Source organism: Contarinia nasturtii, unplaced genomic scaffold, assembly GCF_009176525.2.
Source record: "Contarinia nasturtii isolate CC-2019 unplaced genomic scaffold, AAFC_CNas_1.1 Cnas_scaffold_533, whole genome shotgun sequence".
Lineage (NCBI taxonomy): Eukaryota > Metazoa > Arthropoda > Insecta > Diptera > Cecidomyiidae > Contarinia > Contarinia nasturtii.
The window spans coordinates 3,818,766-3,839,884 of NW_022197885.1; the positions used below are offsets into that span (position 1 = coordinate 3,818,766).

Below are 21,119 nucleotides of genomic sequence, written 5' to 3' on the forward strand. Positions count from 1 at the left end.
TATAATATCTTCAAGTTGCGAGTTAATTGAAAATTATTAATTGGCAATAAGTTTTTTTCTTCGTTAAAATTACTACTGGAATAGCAGATGTTTCAAATAAGAAAATCAACGAAAAAAAAAATTCTCAAACCATGAAACAGAAACATGATTGTTCGAAATAAACTTCGATGATCGAACCAACTTACTTTGAGCTCATCATTGAAAATCCAACTTTCACTTTCATCCACTCTTGATTGTGTAAATTCGATTTTACGAGTTGCTCCACTTGATTGTTGAACAAAATCGCCTAAATATATGCAATTTCGTTCATTTTCTCCGATTCATTGTATTCGTCGATATCTCTTATAAAATCGGAAAACGTACATGAAACCGAATTGCATGTGCATTGTAATTGTTCATTAGACGTGTTAAATCACACATTGTTTTTTTTTTACGTTAATATCAATGAATTATCCAAGAGACACTTTAACATGTACAAGTCATACGTTTTTTGCCAACAACAATTCTGTGATAGTTCAATCATGATATCGTTTCATTTGAGCAGCCTTCGAATTTTGGTTTGACTGGATGCCACCTTAAGCATTATGTTTTACAAATATTTGCTTAGACAGATATGAATCGTAAATATACGTTTGCCGAAAGCAAATAAGTCTCTTATTTTCAACGATAATGCCATATTCTTGAGTTGCTATTTGCCGAACCAAACGCTTTATATATATATATATATATATCTTTCAAATTTAAAACCATCAGATTGTGGATGATAAATATAAAAACAATGAGAGAATGGTGTTGGTATGCCGAAATACGATATGCAATAAATTGACCTTGTACCAAATCTTATCATATCATGCAGAAAAAAATGGATGATGAGAACTGGTTTAATTTTCACTATAAAGAAAGAAAGTTTTTGCATGCATGCAACTTTAAATGTCGAAATGGCGTTTATATGATTTAAGATCTACACATTTTAAGACGAATTACACACATTCAAACCCATTCTTCAACAACAACAAAAAGTTCAATCTGTTTTTAATGTATCGCATTTATTTTCGTTACTTTCTTTCAATGCTCGTACCAATGTTCGGTCAAGAGCAAGCACAGAACACTCTGCAGATATTTGATTTATTTACCATGAAAGCGCATTAACTTTACTCTCTTACGTGTTCTGTTGAACAAACTAGGAAAAAGTTACAAATTTATTTCAAGCACTAACTCTTCGTAAAGTGCAAATAAATTGTTCGGCTCGTTTACAGAAACGCATTCGGTAGAACGTGTTTTGCGGGTAAATGAAATTCACCAAAATGCCATGAATCTACAACATTCAAAGTGTTATTTCGTTTAAAAGATTTCATATCAGTTTATGCACTCTTTCGGTTTTATGGTTTGCACACACATACACACTTTCCTCAAGGTAGAATGGGGCATGAGGGAGAACATTCAGTAAGAAGAACAATTGCTCATCATCTTGCGTTTCAAAAACCGTTTACAAAGTGATGATTATCTCGTAGATGTGCTAAAGTATCAAAGAAATGTACGGATTGCAGGAAGAAAATAACATTTTACCTCCGGTCAAATATTCATTTGGTTCCATACGAAAAAAAAAAACATCTACCAAAAATCCACAACACACATGCTCTTCATTTTATTGAAATAGTTTTGTTTGTGTTTGTTTTGTTCCCTCTGTTTACAATCATGCTGGAACCACATGCATCAGTACACAGTTTCGCAAGCGAAACAAAAAATCTTTATACGAACTTTAGATTGAATCGGCGAAGAATAAAAGAAACTTGTGCTTAAAACAATGCCATGTAGCGGTAGCCACAAAAAAGTACAATGAATTCTCTGAAAATAACACAGAAGTGCAATTTTACTTTCGATTGATTGAAGAGTTTTGGTTGCCAAGATTGCAGATATTCAGATAAACGTTTTCCATTTAATCGACAAAGAAAACAAAACCGATGAATCTCCTAATAAACCGTTTCGAATAATATATATCAATTTCGATGAACCAACTTTAATTGGTTTCGAATTCGTCGATAAACGTTTTTCGAATATTAATTTTAAACAGATAGTGGTATCTCTGTTTTCGGGTCAATTAAGTCATTAAAAACAGTGGAATTGAGAGAAAACAATTCAGTTCTCGGTTTTTCTTTTCTTCATTCAATGAGCAAATGCAATTATGTAGTCATTTTTATTAATCGTCAACACAATAACCGCACACCAATGGCTGATTGCTTTTGTGCTTTGTATCGCTTTAAAGTTCAGTCTATTTCTTTGCGCATTTCATTGCGATTGAAAAGAAAACGAAAAAGAAGAAGTAAGACTAAAAAAAGCACATTAGAAAGAACTGTTAACCAGAAATGGTCAAACTAGTTTTATTCGTAGTTCGTGTTCCGTATTTACATGCGACCATGTGTAAATGTTGCAAATGGTCATCGGTACCAGTAAAGACACACAGAGAGAGAGACTTGTAATTCACACCAATTTGTTGAATTACCGAATTAAGAACAAATGCTGTTAGCACCGCACGTACATAATATTGCTTTCCGACCATTTGGTCATGTATGTGTGTGTGTGATATGGAAAATGGGTCAACCGCCCAAATCACACACAATAAACATTCGATAGATATTTGTTTTGTTCTTTTTTTTGCTTGTTCTTTATGTTTCTTTTTTCCACTCGGAGTTTTTACGCTTCTTTGGTAGCAATTGTCTTTTGCTGTACGTCCATTATCGACACAATTGTTATATTATGGCCACTGTTGCATTTAACGACCAAATGCACAGATTCGATTTACAAAATTGTTTCTCAATGCGGAAAGAAAGGCAAAATAAAAATAATATTGCGCATGCCATAAAATTCATTTCAAATAAAAGAGAGAAGGAAAAAAATCGCTGTGATCTTTGTTCAAATTGGAAAATATTTCTTCATTCCAAATGCGAACGAGAATCTGTATTCAAAAGGGAAAAGATTCAAGATGGAATATGTGTGTGCATTAGAAAACTGGTAAGCAGTAAAACTGAGAAAAAATAAATATGGAACTGTTGACTGCAGTGACACACAGAATACAATTTTCAACGAAATAAAGATATAAAAAAGTAGAAACGGGTGTGAAATGTAGAATTGTAGAATCACACATTACGAATGAATGGGAAACACACAAATCATTCGCCAAACGCATTCTCCAGGATTTTTTTTTTTTTTTTTGCAATGAACGTGAGGTGTGCTTTAGAATTTATTTTGCTCATTTGTTAGATGCATCATCATCATCACCATTCACAACATGCTACGCACCCAGATTCAATGCACATTGAAATTATGCGTTAAAATACTCACCTAACAAATATGTACGCAGAAGAAGTAGAAGAGAAGAAAAAAATTATGATGCACAAAGTAGGTTTGTGCATCCAAAACCTCTTTAAATGCCAGTCGCATTCAAATATTGCCAAACAATAAATAAATGGCACCTACAAAACTTTATGACGACTTAGCCTCAATTTGATGCAATACGACCGGCCATAAAACGCTTTTGGTGACACATAATTTTTGCACATACTAAAACTGAAAAATTAAAGATTAAAATTCCAAAAACCAAGAAATAAAGATAGAAAGAAAAACGCATTATTTTTCAATTAAAAATAAAATTATGACTGTTTTATTGGCAATAATTATATTATATTAGATTCATAAAACCTATTTATAAACAGAAACATTATTTTTGATAAATATGCTATAATGCATTTAGTTTAGTTGGTTTTCAATTTTTTTTGTGTTCAAAATTTAACAAATAAGTATATAAGTATGTGTTTGCAATGCATTGATAATATCTATATGTGTTGTGTATATTGTTTTTGGGTATTCATTTTAATTAGCCATAGCAAAATGGACATATGCTGTTAACACAATATCGCTTGGTATGCGTATAAATTTGATTTAAAAAATGCAGCAACAAACACGGCGTCTATGTGATTTTTCGATTATAAACGAACAATTTGAAATATTTTACACAATTTTATTAGCTTGTGACAAAAGCCCATTCAATTGGTGTGTTCCATTGGTTTTTGTTGCTGAAATATTCTCGCTGCTATTGCAGTTGCAATTAATTTCTTGCACAAATATTTGAGTACTGTATAAATGTGCATTTGAAAATTGTTGTTGGTTTTCTTTTGTTGCACAGATATTACATTGTTTCTTTATTAAAACATTTAATATTCGATAATAGCAATGATACGAATGGTTTGCCTACATACATATTTATATATCTTCATCATTTGAATAGAATAATATAATTATTGAATTAAAATTCGCTTGGGCTGCCTTTCTGACGCTTTTGAATTGATTTATCATCTTTATTTATTCTAATAACGACAATAAAATCTATCTGAGTCTATGTACAAATAGTAAATAGAGGAGAAAGAGACATACATTCATTTACATCTCGTTCGTTTTATTTCGACTATTTTCTCTATTGATTTTAAGCCGTTTTGAGTAGATATTGTATTGAGATATTTTTAGCCGGCTGAATCAGGACGGGCGGCTAACGCCAGGCGCTGAAATGAGGCGACAACAATAGATGTTATAGGTATAAAAACACTTCCATTGTTAAATTCACTACAAAAATCAATCCTAGCTGACGGACCACATTTCATTAATTGTCTTGTTAGCTGCCCGAGCCGATTCAGCTGGCTGAGTATATCTCAGCATAATGTTTGATTTTATGTGTATTCTCTATTGCGAGATACGCGCCTTAAGCCATTCTATTTTCTCAATGCACTGCTATTTCTATTCTCTCGCTCATCCATTGATGATGATTCGCATAAATTGGTGACGGGGATTATAAAAGAGATAGAAGATGCATTTCGACACGTTTGAGCGCGTGATTATTGTAAAAAAAGTGGTATCTGCTTTATATATTTTTCATTTCTAACTTCATTTCGTTAATGGAGCGTGAATATAAATTGTTGGCTGAATGTTTTTTACAATTGCAGTCACACATCAATTACAAACGGATGATGCACATTGATAAGCGGTTGATGTGTATAAATGTATATTTTGCTGCAGCAATCGTTCTCATGCGTGCTGAATATTACTTATAAATCCTATCGTTTGTCTGGCTGGCTTTTCAGAAGAATGATTATAATTTGTAAGAAGATTTTTTGTTTAGTTTTAGTTACTCTTTTTTTCTTTCTAGCTTGTATTTGCTTCTTCATGTGTTAATTATAATGTAACTTAATTGGTTCAGTCTTCATAATTTACATATAAAATATATAAATAATATTTGTGTTCTTTATTTTCTCTTCATATTTGTTTTGCTTTTCATTTTGTTTCATTTTTCGCTCATTCTAATAAATATTCCTAATACATTTTCAACAAATCATGTTATTAAAATGAGTTATTATTTCTATTGCAAAATAGTAAGTGCGATTGCATGTTCAGAAAATGATGTATCTTGAGTTTTTTTTGTGTGTGCGCGCGCGCCATGAAAAGAAAAGACATACGATCAAATGGAACGTCTTCATTTTATACGAAAATATCCTTGGCATCGATGAACAGTAGTTTCGAAATTTATCGCAATTTTTTACGCCACCACTTTTACTTATCATTCTGACAATATTATGCGCACAAGAGATTGTGAAAAAACTAAATTGCATATTCAGTGGGTTTGCTTTGTATTCGATCATGAATAATAGTGAAATCGATGCGCCCGCGCTCTCAACAGAGAAAGAGAGAGATAATTTATGGATATGTATGAACCATTTTGCTGTTAAAGCTTCACTTTTAATGCAACAGTTGTTGATTAAGTATCTTCTCTTTTTTTTGCACTGCCAGCGCGTCTTTTATTCAATGCAACGCCATATGATTGATTGCATCGCAGATTCAGAATGATGACATTGACAAGCGAAAGTGATTCGTTGAAATTCAATTGTCACACCGCACAATAATCGGTAAATATGTTATTCTCTGATTTTGACATCGGGGTGGAATAAAAGCCATAAAAATAAATCGAATTAACAACGAACTTAGCATTCGTTTTAAAATGGATGGCGTAAGTTTATTCTCTGTATTTTGGTTTTATGTTGCACATTGTGACCACGAAACCATTACTCATTCTCGACGAAAAAGTCATAAAAAAACGATTTTCTTGCTTCTACACATTTTGGTTTTGAAAGTATTTGCGTGCATTCCCTCTCGCACGCGCAGACCAACTCATTCGATATCGTTTTCATCATCGAGGAATTTCAAGTTGCATGATTCATTTTGAGTGATGTCATTATCGCACGGCATTTCTCCATTTCAACCGATTTCTGGTTTATTTTTGCTATCGCATCTTCTTATTATTTAAATTTCAATGCAAATATAAACGACATTTTGTATGTGGTCAATAAACTTGTGGAATTTCTTTATTGTCGTTTCAACACCATTTTACACAACACCACATACACTGATTCCACAATGAGTTTTTTTATGCTCTGACAATTGATTGATGTTCTGTGTGTAATTTTTTTTTTTTTTTTTTTTGCAATGAAACAAAATGTTCGGTTTTAATTCCTGATTCTTTTCATTTTTATTCCTTAAGTAAGGCGATGACTTTCAATTACGGTATGAATAAATTCGCAAAGCAAAATGTGTTTCTCTCTTTTCTTTGTTCTCCACAAAAAAAAATCATAATTATACATCACTTACAATGTAACAGTTATTCGTTTGATTCGTAAAAATTATAAATTTCAATTCATTACTTTTGCATCGTTCATTACTATTTCATCCGATTTTAATGCATCGCTCATTCAGAAATGCACTCTGATCGCAAAACGAAATGATTTTTTAAAAAACGATGCTAGATTCATTTTCTACACTTATAAATACGAACAAATATCACGGTTTTTTGGTTGACTCATAGTATAATATAGTGCTTGGCATTTTAAGCCACAAGCTCATATGTGTTTTTATTCATCTTGTTTTTTCCGACAGCACACGTTGTCATATTATATTTTGATATCTTTTCTCCTCATTCTTTCAATATCATAAGTTAATAAGTTCGTCTAAAAAAAATCTGATTAGAGTTTCAATATTATTTTTTGTTTTGGTTTGAATTCATTTGCGAAAATCATTTTCGATGGTTTTATTTAGAATTCCCAAAATCACCGTTCGATATTTGGATTTTTCGTTGGATTTCGGAAAAACCCAAGTGTTTCCAATGTTTTAACGGATCGATTGATTAATTCATCTTTGAATTTCCATATGGTTGTATCCCGTACCGAATGCTCTTTGAATTCATCACAACTTTTTTTAAGTGTTTTCACGCAATCAGCCCGATAGTGTTGTAATTGCGCATCGTCGGTAGATATTGGATACGACTGACAAACGCCACCCAAACAAGCCAATGGAAAATGATTATGCAACGTAAGTACACGTTCGGGATTGTGAAAGCATTTCACATATTGATTTGGTTTTGTAAAATTTTGTGCACGATATACATGTTGCAACATGTGTAGATATTTTGGAATGTCTCTATACCAACCGTGCTCATGTTGATGTGCATCCAAAAAGTAAACGTTACGAACGTTATAACTGGGATACGTTTCGTTTTTAATTTTCAATGCTTTTGGCTTAACACGATCCATGAGTTCGGCCCATGTCATATCTTCTTTCGGCATGATCACCTCATCAATGTCAAGTAATGCAAGAAAATCATACATGTACATGTTTTTGTACAGACAATCATTATACCTGTGAATGAAAAAAAAAAAATATGAAGACATAAGCTATGAAAAATGTATTTTGCTGTGCAAATCTAAATGACTGCTTCATTGGTAAAAGAATGCGTGCATTCATTTAAAATAATACGTACGGTATAATTTCATTCTGTCGCTTGTGATTTGTTTTCTTTGTTAAATACAAGTGCTGAAACCCAGGAACATTTGGTTGGCCTCCGGACAACGTAAGCGGTGTGACTTGCACTTTTCCCTCCCGTTCATAGTGTTTCAGGACTTTTGAAATGTTCGGATGCACTTGCAGTTCATAAAAGTAGATTTTCTCCGCACCCAAAATGTTAAGCATTTCAATCCATTCGACCAGCCGCACCGACAAATCATCGTACAGAAAATCTAATCCTTTAACACAAACCGCAAAACCTTTCTTCTTGTCGTCAGGCGGTCGATTGTAAATAACACGTAGATTATTTGTGGCCGTATCACATTCCTTTTCAACAATAGACACCGATGCCGGCACAATGCCATGGAATGGCTTTGGGATTTGGCATGCAATCAAATATGGTGAATAAATGCCTTGCTTATAGTTGCCCCATTTGTTATACCAAATGTACTTGTATTCAAATGTTTTCACAATGAACGGTTCTTTTTGGCCATCAAACCAAAATTGACAATATGTTTTTACTTTTGGTTCAATGCGATCGATCATTCCAAGAATTCGAACGGCTGGTCCAATGCGTGAATTCTTTCGTATATCATAGTATGCGCCAAACAATTGAAACGTTCCATTTGTTGTGCGCAATGTTTGCCAGTAAATGTTATTGAATTCTAATTCAAATATTGACGGGTATTTGGCACAGGTTGATGCCTTTTTCTGTGAGAAATTTTTATATTTACTCCAATATGTAATGGGTAATGATGGTATGCGATTCTCTACGTCACGCACCAGCGATTCATCGTCGATACCTATGAGAAATCGAAAATGTGAGAAAATTTCGCTTTTTTCAAGTTTTTTTTCTTTCGTTTTAATTCTAAAGCTGTGCTGAACAAAATACCAACAATGATATACATAGCTAAACTAAAATAAATAGTGGTGTACTTACCTTGACGACTATCGATTAGCACATCTAATGGTAAAACGCGATCGGTTGTCGTTGATGTAGCTTCAAAATTGAATTTTGAATCTTTTTGAAGTAGCAATCGTCCGCTCATCGGCGCTTGTGGATAATCTTCTAAAACAATATTATTACTATGAATTTTAAACAGTCCTATGACCACAAATGACCACACGCCCAGCGCAAATAGGATTTTTAGTATTGACTTTGAATTCGGCATCTTGACGATTCTAATTTGGTTTCTCTCTTTCTCGTACTTTTCGTCGTCGTCGTTGTCGTCTTTCAATTGAAACGTCTTCCTTTGCTATCGCGATGCAAACTCCAACTGAAAACAGAGATAAAGACAAACATATACTTTATTCAAATTGCAAACGACAAGTTAAATGGGGTTTGTTTCCTAAGTGCAATAACTCTAATCATTGTAATCATCTCTCGAGACGATTGCACAATATTTGCATGGTTGTTGTTGTTATGCTATTTGTTTCGGTGACCTTAGTTTTTATGACCGACTAAAAGCACAGTGCAATTCAATATTTGCGCAATTCAAGTATGAATCCACTCAAAGAATATGATTAAGCTTTAATTCGTTTATTAATAGCTTCCGACGACTATATTCCGATGATACACACGTTCAAATGGAACGTAATAGCTCAACTCAATTCCACCGTATTCATTTCGCTTCTATCTCTGTCGCACAGCATAAATACAAATTATTAGTCAATACTGCAATGACTTTGGCAGTTTTAATCGAATTCACCAATCGATTTACGATAAAACACAAAAGCTATTATCACAAACGAATTGAAAATTGAATTTATAAAAAAGTATTGGCGATTCGACATGTTTTTGTTCTTTTATTTACACATATAAATTTGTTCTCCCATTAACAATCACCGTATAATTTTGTTTTTATTCCCAACCATATGATGAATGCTAATTATACTATCAGCCCATTCATCACTTTTATCATCGAAATAGTACTAGAGAGGCACTTCAATAAATATTTTGTAGTTTACCTTGTGATTTAATGCATGCAAAAGGGAATATGAATAAAAAAAGATCCACTACAAATTAATTGAAATTACCCTGACTTCCAAGTAATGGACAATGTGAACGTCGTCGCATAGGCCAAATGGGAAATAATTTATCCATGAGAATGCAAAATAGCTAAAAATGCAACGACTCATTTCAAACATATCGAACTGTATCCGGCTTTAATCTCTGTTATTAACACTTGTAAACGCTTTGATGAACACAGTGCCAAAACAAAACAACACACATACACATACATACCAAACGATAAAAAAAAAAACAAGATTTAAATTTTGGGTTCTGATGTAATTTATTTGAACACCAACAATGCGTAGCAATTTTTTTTTTGTTGTGTCCATTTATTTTTGTATTTTCTTCTTCTCCATACTGGTGGGATGTATCTTCTCCCGCGGTTATTTGATTAAATTCACTGAACCGTAATTAGATTTTGGCATCTTGATATTTTTTGAATTGTATACGGTTATGAAATGGAAGACGCTGTGAGCCCCATAGACTAGTCTATTTTTGAAAACCATATTTTTTGGAAGACGATTAGGTATTCCTTTCGTCAATTTATCTTCTTTATTTCGTGTCGCTTATATATGGTAAAGAGATGTTTTTTTTCTTCACGGATAAAAAAATAGATAATTTGCCTGCTAGCGACATATACACAATTGGACCTAAATTGCTTTGCTCTTTTCTTTCCATTAATTATGTTCATATCGGAGCATGAAATCGGAGCCGAGCTACGTTACACAGATAATTATTTGAGCATAATAATGCAAAACAGACGTCGCAAGTCTTCTCTTTCGATATTAATTTGAATAAATTATTATTATGTGCAGTGTCGCGCGCTTTTTGTTCTTAGTCTTAGTTTTTTTTCTGAATGTGCAAAGCTCTTTGAAAGTGATTTATTCTAAATGAACGTCATGAACCCACTTTCTTTCAGTCACTGACTAGATCTGTTTGTATCGCGCGTGGCGCTTACCGTTTCCGACAACGTTGTCGTTCGTTTTCCCATCGAATATCTTCCATAGTATCTCTTTTCCTCGTTTTTATTCCAAGTATTTTTAGAATCTAACGCTTCATACCGAGATATTTAACACTTGCGTTTTAATTGCATTAATCACATGGTACAAAATGTTGAGTGCAAACACAAAATATCTTTTATCAAATTGCTTTATACATACATACACACGATGTAATTCCGTTCAGGGATCGGGGACAACATGAACTGCATGTGCGGCATTAACTGTATGTGAGGTCTTTTGATATGGAAAGAGAGAGAGAGAGAGAGAGAGAGAGAGAGATTGAACATGTTCGTTAATGTGAAACGTTCGTAGAGTCACAAAAACTTTATTTTATTACAGAAAAAAACTCACATATATGCGATTTGCATGTGATGAGTATATTCCGACATTCGCAACGGAACATTTGCTGTGCACATAATATGTAGCACAGATGCGATGCATTTGTTTGACATCATTGCATAGAGGTTTTATCGAGATTGATTTTTTTTTTTAAATATTCATTTGTGCACACGATGCGGAGCGAATATTTGCCAGCATCTCTCAAATTTAATATCATGTCATTCGCTTTGATAAATTTTTAAAAAAATAGATCAATTTCCGAATTCAATTGAACATTTTTCGTGTTACATCCGACATGTGCCGAATTGTCAGAAAATAATTTTTTTGAAGCAATGGCACAGCGGGAGAATTTTCATCAAAATATGAAAAAATGTAAACAAATACACGCGAACGCGTCGAATATACACGAAAAAAAGAAATATTTTGGCACGCATATTCTAACAACGTAATAAAAAAATCGATGTAATTACATAGAAAATGTCTAGATTTAGCATAAATTAATTGTAGTATTGCGTCAATATGCTTCAATCGGCGATATAAACAATAACCCCGCGAATAAATAAAAATTACATTGAAATTAGGATCACGGAAATTATTTCAGCGATAGAAAAAAATTTAGCAACAACAAAAAAACTACAGCAAACTCTAAAATCGTGTTGTTTTCGTAAATATAATCATCGCAAGAACATTCCACCAAGTATATCAGGTTCGGGGTTCTTTCCCTATTTTGAAAAAATTAATATAATTTTTTCAATTTAATTTAATGCGCAAAGGAAATTGTACGTGGCGCTTGTTGAATATAGCATTTTTTTCCGCCGTTTATTCTATCGCAGTTATTTGATACGCACGTATTGTGCGGTCAAAAGAAAAACTATGCTTGAATTTCAGAATGAAACAAAAAAAATACGAAAAAATCGCAAACTAATTTGAATTTTAAGTGAAAACTTATGGACGTGTCATGTTTTTTGCAAGAAATAAGAGTTACATAGTTTTTTTGTGTTCGTCGAGAACTAATTTAAGAATGAGCACATTGATGTCTGAAAATAAAAGTGTCGGTAGCAATTTTGTTTTCTTCAACATGTTCACTTTCACAAAAATGTCGATCGAGTGTCATCGAAACGAAGTTGAATGTCAGAATCTGAGTAGACTTATTCGATATGCGTACGACATTGTCTGGAAAATATTTTTGAATAAGAATTTCGGTGTGAAGTGTAAATCAGAATATTTCTAATTGTAATTTGGTTTATGTGCTTTTTGCCTTGGCAAACGTAATTTCATTTGCATGCAAACAAAAAAAACGGCAAAATTAATTCACAAACGCAATCATTTGAAATTGAATTACGGAAGAAAATTGAATTATGACCGTTTGTTTTGCGGTATATTTTTCTGTATGCGGGTAAAAGAGCAACAAATGAAAATGCTGATTCGTTTGTGTTTGCACAACAGTCTACATGGAATAAAAACTATGCTGAGGGTAATACAATGAACGTTTTCGATTTGAATCAAAATGCGACATTGTATCATTTTGCGGAAAAGGTTGCGCTGCAAGAAGCGATTGCCATAATATTCACATAAAATATTATGCTCAAGTGTAAAACTCTTAATTTATCATCGAAAAGAATCTAAATTAGTTTTATGAATCGTACGGTCAGTTTCGTTTTTTGGGGGAAGAGAGAGAGAGGCAAAAATGTATGCGAAATCACTTGATTTTGAGACGTAATTTTGCAAGATTTTCGACGTGGATTTTTTTGTAAACAACATCAAAACCTCAGCGTTAAGCTGCTCGTCGTCGAAGAAAATTTGCATTATAAGCTGCGGTGTGAATAGCAAATAATAATGATTGAACATCTATTTTAAGTATCTTCGATGGGTTTAAATTCTAATAAATTTGTCTGCACTTTCAATTTCACGTTGACTATGAGCTCACAATTCACGACCATTCAACGCCATGGTTCGTTTTAAATCTTTTTTTTCGGCTCTTCAAATTGTATTGTATTAAAATTTAATGGGACCATTGAAATTAAAATGAGTTTGACCCCAGCAACTCATAAACTTCAAACGAACCGCAAGTGCACAGTAGTTTCTGTTTGGCATAAGCAAATTAACGACGTCGACCTTATAATTTTCAACGATAAATAACTATTCAGTGCATTGATTCATAATTTGTGCGCGCTTGCTCGCACTTTGAAATTTATGTGTGTGTAATTCAATGTCTAGTACGTTCATTGGCACGTTATCGATGTTTTGGGGCAATGAATTTGTGGATTCCCGACATAGAAATGCTTATCTTTCACTTTCTGTCTTACGTACGACGGAGGCTGTTGACTGTGTTTCGGTATTTCACAGCACGAAACGCTCAAAATCTTTTATGTTGATTATAATCATTTTATATGGTGTTTATGCATATACGATGTATATAAAGTTAAGCCATTTTCCATGAGCTCCAGATGTTATGCCAATTTCATAGAGCTCCAACCAATTTATAATATAGTCCACATGGATATAAACGGCTACTGTAACTGCTCACGAAGTAATGATGATAATTGAAACGCAAGTATTTCTAATGTTTGTGCGATGAAAGAAAGAGCGAATAGTTTTAAATGGTGCTAAAAATGAATGCATTTGCAAGGCTTGAGGTATATTAGCTTGTGCTTATGACACACTTATTATCGTCGACGAGATAGATTTCAAAGATTATAAATGCAAATTATGGTAGGCGAATGTTATACATTTTTTTCACAAATGACCGAAAAATAAAAACCAAGCATATTTTTTGTTACCATTTTAATATATTGTATGCAAATGGATCAATGTCACATTATGAGCTATATGATCGAAATATAATAAAAATGTATCTGTATGATTTGGCAATTGTATGGAAATGTCGGTGAGTTATTTATACCATTTTATTGGTCAAATTTTATTTTGAATGCGAATTTTATTACGCAAAATTTCCGATTGCGTGATTCGAACCGAAAATCGGATGCAATCTGTGATGATGAGTTTGCATTTATTTTCTCCCCATTTATTTGTTTGTTGTTAATGTTATTGGACAAAAGACCATTTGTGTAAACGAGCAAGACTTTTTGTTGTTGTTGCGATGGAAGTCAATCGACCAAATCTAATTTGAATGTTTGTTTTTGTTGTGATTTTCAAGCAACGGACATCCGACACATTATTGAATAAATGACACATATCAAATAACTGAATCTTTTGCAGTGTATTTTGAATCACCGTGTCAATTTTTTTTTTTAATTCAAAATTAAATGTGTGCCAAAATAACCAAACATTCCGAATCAATTGAAATCATTGAACTGTTAATAGCATTAACGGCCATTGTTTGTTTACACCGCAATTGTGAATTCAATAGAAATTCACTGAAATAACCTAACGGGTCGAATGGTTTTTATAGCACCGTGTCAATATAATTTGATAGGCATTTTCTAATTATCACACGATCGCGTGACATCAACTGCATATTGTTTCGATTTTTCGAATCACATTTGATTGAACAAACGCAACAATTGACAAAAAAATAGAACCATACTACTTTAACGCATGTTGCAATAGATTTTCAATTCAGAATTTACGGGCTCGTTTCGGGTCGGTCAACACCTTTTTTCAAAAAACAAAAACAAACATACGGTGAATTTGGTAGACAGCAGTGGCTTTATCTAACTGCATTCACCGCAACGAAAACACGATCGGAATGCAAAAAACTGTAAACGTTTTATCGTGTGATTGGAATGTGTTGTTAAAATCATTAATTTTTGAATGATTATCGGCAATAAAATGGCATTGCGTCGAATTTATATGGCTTTAAATTGTATTTGCTAAACCAATGTTATTGAAAGTGCACGTGAACAATATTTTAATCGAAGTTTTGCATTTGCACTGCAAGACCTTTTATTCTTTTCGGTTTCTTTTCGATGACACATTTATCGGCGCAACTCTTTTCATTTCATCGGCGAAGATTTTGCTCAATGTAATACGTCGTTTTATTTTATTTAGTCATTTTTTTCGCTGAATAAAAAAAAACTTGAATTATAAAACCTAAGCTTGATGCTTATAATGATAGATAAAATTCTGTGAACAAAACGTGCTATGACAAGACAATCTTGAATTACAGTTCAAGACAATCATTAGAGAAATCGTTTGCAATTGGCTGAAGTTCCATTGAATTGTTTTTTTCTTACATTGACCCTCTCTAAATATATACATTTTTGATTATCCGATAGTACGATGTGTGATCAATTTGCACGGTCATTTTTTAAAAATGTAATTATAAACACGACTCACTGCTTTAGTGGTTTTAATGGATGATCAATTGTCAATTCCGTAGCTAATGATGATAAAAAGATGCGACGACTGTGATCAATTCAATCGAAAACAAGGCATTCAATTACAAGTTCCTTGCATCAATACATCTCACGATAATATTGAAATAAACAAACGATCGCCGAAGAGTCAAGATAATTGACATCGATTCTTTTGTTCACTGTCACTTTTTTTGAAAGCTCAGGCACGATTTGTTCATGAATAAAATTGTCAATATGTCAATAGGTTTAATATCACGTCAAAAAATAATTAGATGTATTTTTTTTTTGTTTATTGTTCCACAAACTGATGATAAATTGAGTGATTCCAAGTGATACGCTGACCAAGAGCGCAACAATGCGCCCGATGTGTATGCGACGACTTACTAACAGCAACTTAATCGAAAACCAAAGATACGATCGTACAACAGTGATGCGAGAGAGAGCACAGACACAACACACCACGCACACAATCGTGTTTCTATCTGGCGCGGATCATAAAACATGTGTATGTACAGTGTACACACAGTTCAAGACTACCGCTGTATACTGTGTCCCGCACAGTCGTCATTTCTTGCCACCATAATATATCTATAAATATTGTAATTAGGAGGTATTTACGTGAACAAAAAAAAGTATTCACAATACAACTACAATAGCAACAACAAAGTGATCTGATCGTGCCAAACTCTTCCATTGGATCAAACAAAGTATCTTTTCTCGTCATTTTCATCAATATTCAATTAATCGAAAGCGAAAAAACGATGCACGACACGCAGATCATCAATATACACAGCATGAAAACGAACGATGATAGTCGCAGCAAATGATATGGCCAACGGTGGGGATAAGAAAATTATAAACACAAAATTTTTATTTTTACATCATGATTATTATTCAAATGATGCGGATATAGCAACACAAAGTAAAACGATTCCATCGGTGGTTTGTGTGTTCATGAGCATTTATCAACCATTTCATGTTGGCTCTTCAACATATATTTTACACGCTGTTCTATGGAGCCCGAGCAATACGCATTATTTTCTATCTATCTTCTTAGTCATTGCTGCGATTAGCGCGTTATCATCATTAGTGTTTTATTCAAAATTCAATAGATTTCTAAAATGACTCGACTTGACTTGTGTGTGTGTTTGCTCATTAAAAATGACCTTGACGAAAGGCTTTTTGTCGTAACCAGAGATCAAAATGTCTATAAACGTTGTCGATTTTATAAATTGTGCCGTGCAAAGACTACAACAAAAGAAGATCTTAAGCGATTAAAAGCTCGCAAAAAATCACACAGAGATTGAAAAATATGTGCTTATTCATCGCTAATTTGTTAGAAGCCCATTTGAAACACGTTGAAATTATACGCTTATTAAAATCAGACATAGGTCATGGATTCGTGTTTAAAATAAGAATGACGACAAACAATGATGATAGCAATGAAAACCGTGAATTTTTAGAGTGAGTAATCGAATCGGCCGTTTCCTAACCCAATCGATAAAAAAATGGGCAGCCTGAATTTAATTATTTCCTCCCCGTTCATAATATACAGAACTTATCGCAACCAAAAAATCTGGCATTCGAATTGCGTGACCATTGGTCTGAGTTTGATGATAAAACGAACCTGCATGCCAAAAAAAAAGTGTGTGTTGTTGTTGATTTGCATTTGAAATATGTTTACATGGCTATTACAACTGACTTTATATTCACGCAATTTAACAAATGACTGCAAGTCATTCAAACGTTACGCTATATTTTTTTTGTGTTTCTCATTTTGAAATTCGAAACAAATGTGTTTGCATATTTTTTGGTTTAAATTCCATTTTCATATAGCTTCTTTCATGCATAACTGCATTTGGAATCGAATGCCTGAAGAAATGCGCATATAACCGATATCTATGTTTGGATGTGAAATATCCGAATGAGTTTTTCGTCCATTGTGTTTACAAGTGCATAATTTTAAAGTCGAATACAAAGCATTGCATACGTTGCTTGTGAATGTTGAACGAAATGCTTTATAGTCAAAAATGGATAAACAAATTACGTAACTTTTTAATTTCCATTATTGCCGGCGCTCTCTCTATCCCCTCCCCTGCTCCCTTTTGGGACGTTCTTTACCAATGTTGATTTTCACCCAAAAGCCGGCACATTAATGATGAAAATTGCTTTTAAACAGCCATACACTAATACTTTTGTTTGACAGCAAACCTCACTCTATGTACTTTACATAAAATGTAAAGACCGCATCAAGACATGTGAATGCATTTACAAAAAAACCATAGATTTGCTTCATAAAGTACAGAATCTATGGACGTACACAAAAAATGCGGAGAGAACGAGATAAAAAAAGAGAATTATCCAGGAATTCTACTGAACACGACAAATTAATGAGGGAATGTTCGTAATTTTAAGGCATCTTCTTTTCAAGTACAGAGAGAGAGAGAGAGAGAGAGATTCCATTAAAGAGAATGAAAATGAATATAGCGTATATTTGTAATTATGCATAGTATAAACTGGTTTTCTACTATAAAATCGTGTATAGTACATCTATAATAAAATGAAGAGCCATTGATTTGAGATAACCCATTGGATGACATAGAAATCATCGTATGATGCGGGTTATATGTGTACCAACCAAATCCGGCAATTTTGGCATTTGCATTATTCAAATAATGCAAAATATTTTTGGTAGTTTTGCGTTATCACCAACATGTATTTGCATGGTTAACGATGTGCAACAACCAGCTCATAATGATCACAATTCCTGTACCAAATCAATTGAAAATTGCAAAAGTACACTTGTAGCAACCGTTGAGTACTCAATATAATATAATGTGATATTACCGTAATGCCGCTATAACAAAATATTATGCACATTATACCATTACATCGTTGTTTGAATCACTCTCTCTCTATCCCTTTTTTTCTCTTTCTTTTTCTTTTCTTTGTACACAGACCCACTTATCAATTCCATCATGCAATAATCAACTTTAAATTATTGATATTTGCCTAGTAAATGTGTGCGAAACTTTTCCGCCTCTATTTCGGATAAATGAAAGGTGTTTCAAATATTCATTGAATGAATTGCATTGGCCCAACCATATTGTAAGCATTCAATTCTCCGATGGGGGATTTTTTTCGGTTAAATTACAAAACATTCGAACATTTCAAACGATTCATATGAAAATCGAACATTCACATGTAAACCATTCGAACAAATCTATTAACAGCGATGCATTGCGATGTTCGAATGTACAAAATTTGCATATTTTGTATATTTCGAATCAAAAGCAATAAGAAGATAAAGTTCAAGTGAGAGGAATCTCTCAATAGACGAATAGATAAGTCTTAGAGTATTTATCAATATCACACTTTCAACACAATGAAAACTTTTTCACATGAAAGATCACAATAAGATCCTTAAAACCATATTCTATCGAAGACACTCAAAGAACATTCACAATTTCAAATTTTTCTTATCATTGTAAGTGATACAGTGAAGATTTTGAAATCATCTTCCTTAGATTTCTCGTGAAAATATTATTGTCTAATTTGACAAAAACGTTATAACAATCTGGAAAAGTTTGTTTATCTGATAAAAACTTCGGATGGAACAAGTCTTGAGATGTCATTTTAGTAGGTAACTTGTAAGTCTTTCGATTCAATAGAGTTTGAGAATGAACCGAACTACTTTTAATCACATTTACAACATAAATAAGTCAAAGGCACACAAAAGAAACTTATTTGAATGGAAATGTTCGCGATATTACAATATATCTTTAGAAATTGACTTAATCTACACCCAAATGTATTGTAATGCAAATCCTCTTGAAGATGGAGGATTTGTAACAACATCATGCGAAAAAATGTGCATTTGAATGGAAATTATTGCGGCGATGGTGATAGTGGTGGTGGCGACGGTGGTGTTGTTAGAACACACAAAGTAACCAGATTCTATCGACTAGCATTGAATGCAGGAACTTGTACTTTTTTTCATTGGTCTGTACGTGCAATTCAAATGGACTTTTCTTTTTCTCTTTTTTCTTCTTTTTCTCCTCTCATCACCCGTACTCTCTTACTTTCGTTGAATTTAAGATGCATAAATTGAACTGAGTATCCGTGGTTGAGGTAAATTTACAATTGTGACTTGAGCTGACAAAAAAAAAAAACGGTGCACCGTACCGTACGGATGGTGAGCGCATGTAGCGAATGGCATTGCCCCACAGTAAGATTTACTTAAAATGCAAACCACTGTACGATTTCTCGTTTCTTTTGTGTATGCAACTTCACATTTCTTGCGCCGTCATTTCCTCAATGGAAAATTCAAAAGAAAAATTACATGCCGGAAAAATCTGTGTGGCTTTGTTGAATTTGCCTCCTCAGTTTTGCATATAAATTTGTTGGCTATTTGTTACAATCGAAATCGTAAAGAGTGCATAGTGCAAAAAGTTGTCGGTTCAAATATTGTATGCAGTTCATCATACATGCAAATTGCATCCCTTGTTCACCGTGCACACCTTAGACTAACTATTAGTCGAATGCTATTAGATTTCACGTCGTTCATAAAATTTATGAAAAGAAATTCACTTTTTGCTAAACGGGCGAAAACCGTGTGCTCACGGAACAACAATGCTGCAGCTGCTGCTGATGTTGCTACTCATGAAGTGATTGCATACAGCAAACAAATTACACGTTTGCATTCTCGTCAGTGTTGCACTTTGAGTTGATTTGATTCTGGCAAGAAGAACATCAACCAAAGAAAAACAGCATACCGAATTCAAGCGATTTTATTGAATCGAGCAAGCTATAAATTGATTTTCTCTCGGCATTTTCACTTTGATTTTATGTTTACTCTGTTGCACTATCTTACAATATATATATTCCATAATGCTTATGGTTCTATTGCATGATGGTATGTAGCATCGTCAATGAAAGTCAAACAGGAACTTCATCGTCTTGTTATCGGCGAAAGAGAGTTAAAAGACTTTAAAGTGGAATGATGCCGCGAAATATAAAGCTTAACTTCTTCCGAGCGTGTATGTTTAGCAGCACACAGGCGAGTTCGCAAAACGAATTGGTTAAAATTTATTCACGTTTGTTTGTGCAAATGTCGAATAAACTGCTGAATGGAAACAATGTTTATTACATTCAACTTGTGTTGATTGATCAACCAAAAATCCAGTTTTCATGAAGTTACACACCAAAATCAAATAATCTATTCAATGGGAGTGCATTACACCATCTGCTTCATACTTTGCCACTTCAACATAGTTCACCATCATCATTGGCTGCACTGAAAAGCGGTAATAAATTCCATTCTTCATGAATTCGGCTTCAAATCAATGCGCAAAACATACTCGAATTGGATTTAAAAAAAGAAAATATTAAATCGTTTTAATCTCAACACACACGAAATGTACGCATCGCATAAACCATCTTATTCGATCATGAACTAGAAAAGTGGCCAGCATTTAGCCTGATAACAGTAATAATAATAATGAATGCAATTGCTTTTCAATCATAAGTGCAGTGCGGATACATATGTTCAGCGGTTGATACTCAACAGTT

General features: G+C 33.3%; 1 protein-coding gene across 11 annotated transcripts in view; it reads right to left on the minus strand.

Moving 5' to 3' along the window:
* Positions 1-5,457: 5,457 nt before the first annotated feature.
* Positions 5,458-21,119, minus strand: part of LOC116339922 — a 65,461-nt gene continuing 49,799 nt past the window's right edge. For 6 of the 11 annotated variants that reach the window (XM_031766029.1, XM_031766028.1, XM_031766025.1 and 3 more), the window contains 3 exons: positions 8,816-9,152; positions 7,853-8,678; positions 5,458-7,731 (listed from right to left, as the gene is read on the minus strand). In XM_031766029.1, coding sequence (XP_031621889.1) covers positions 7,143-7,731; positions 7,853-8,678; positions 8,816-9,047 — 1,647 coding nt within the window. In that variant the 5' untranslated portion in view covers positions 9,048-9,152 and the 3' untranslated portion in view covers positions 5,458-7,142. Of the gene's footprint in view, positions 7,732-7,852; positions 8,679-8,815; positions 9,153-9,912; positions 10,054-10,847; positions 10,978-11,049; positions 11,125-15,528; positions 15,923-21,119 lie in introns of those variants that run through there. The other 5 variants (XM_031766032.1, XM_031766031.1, XM_031766033.1 and 2 more) reach the window with 5 other exon arrangements.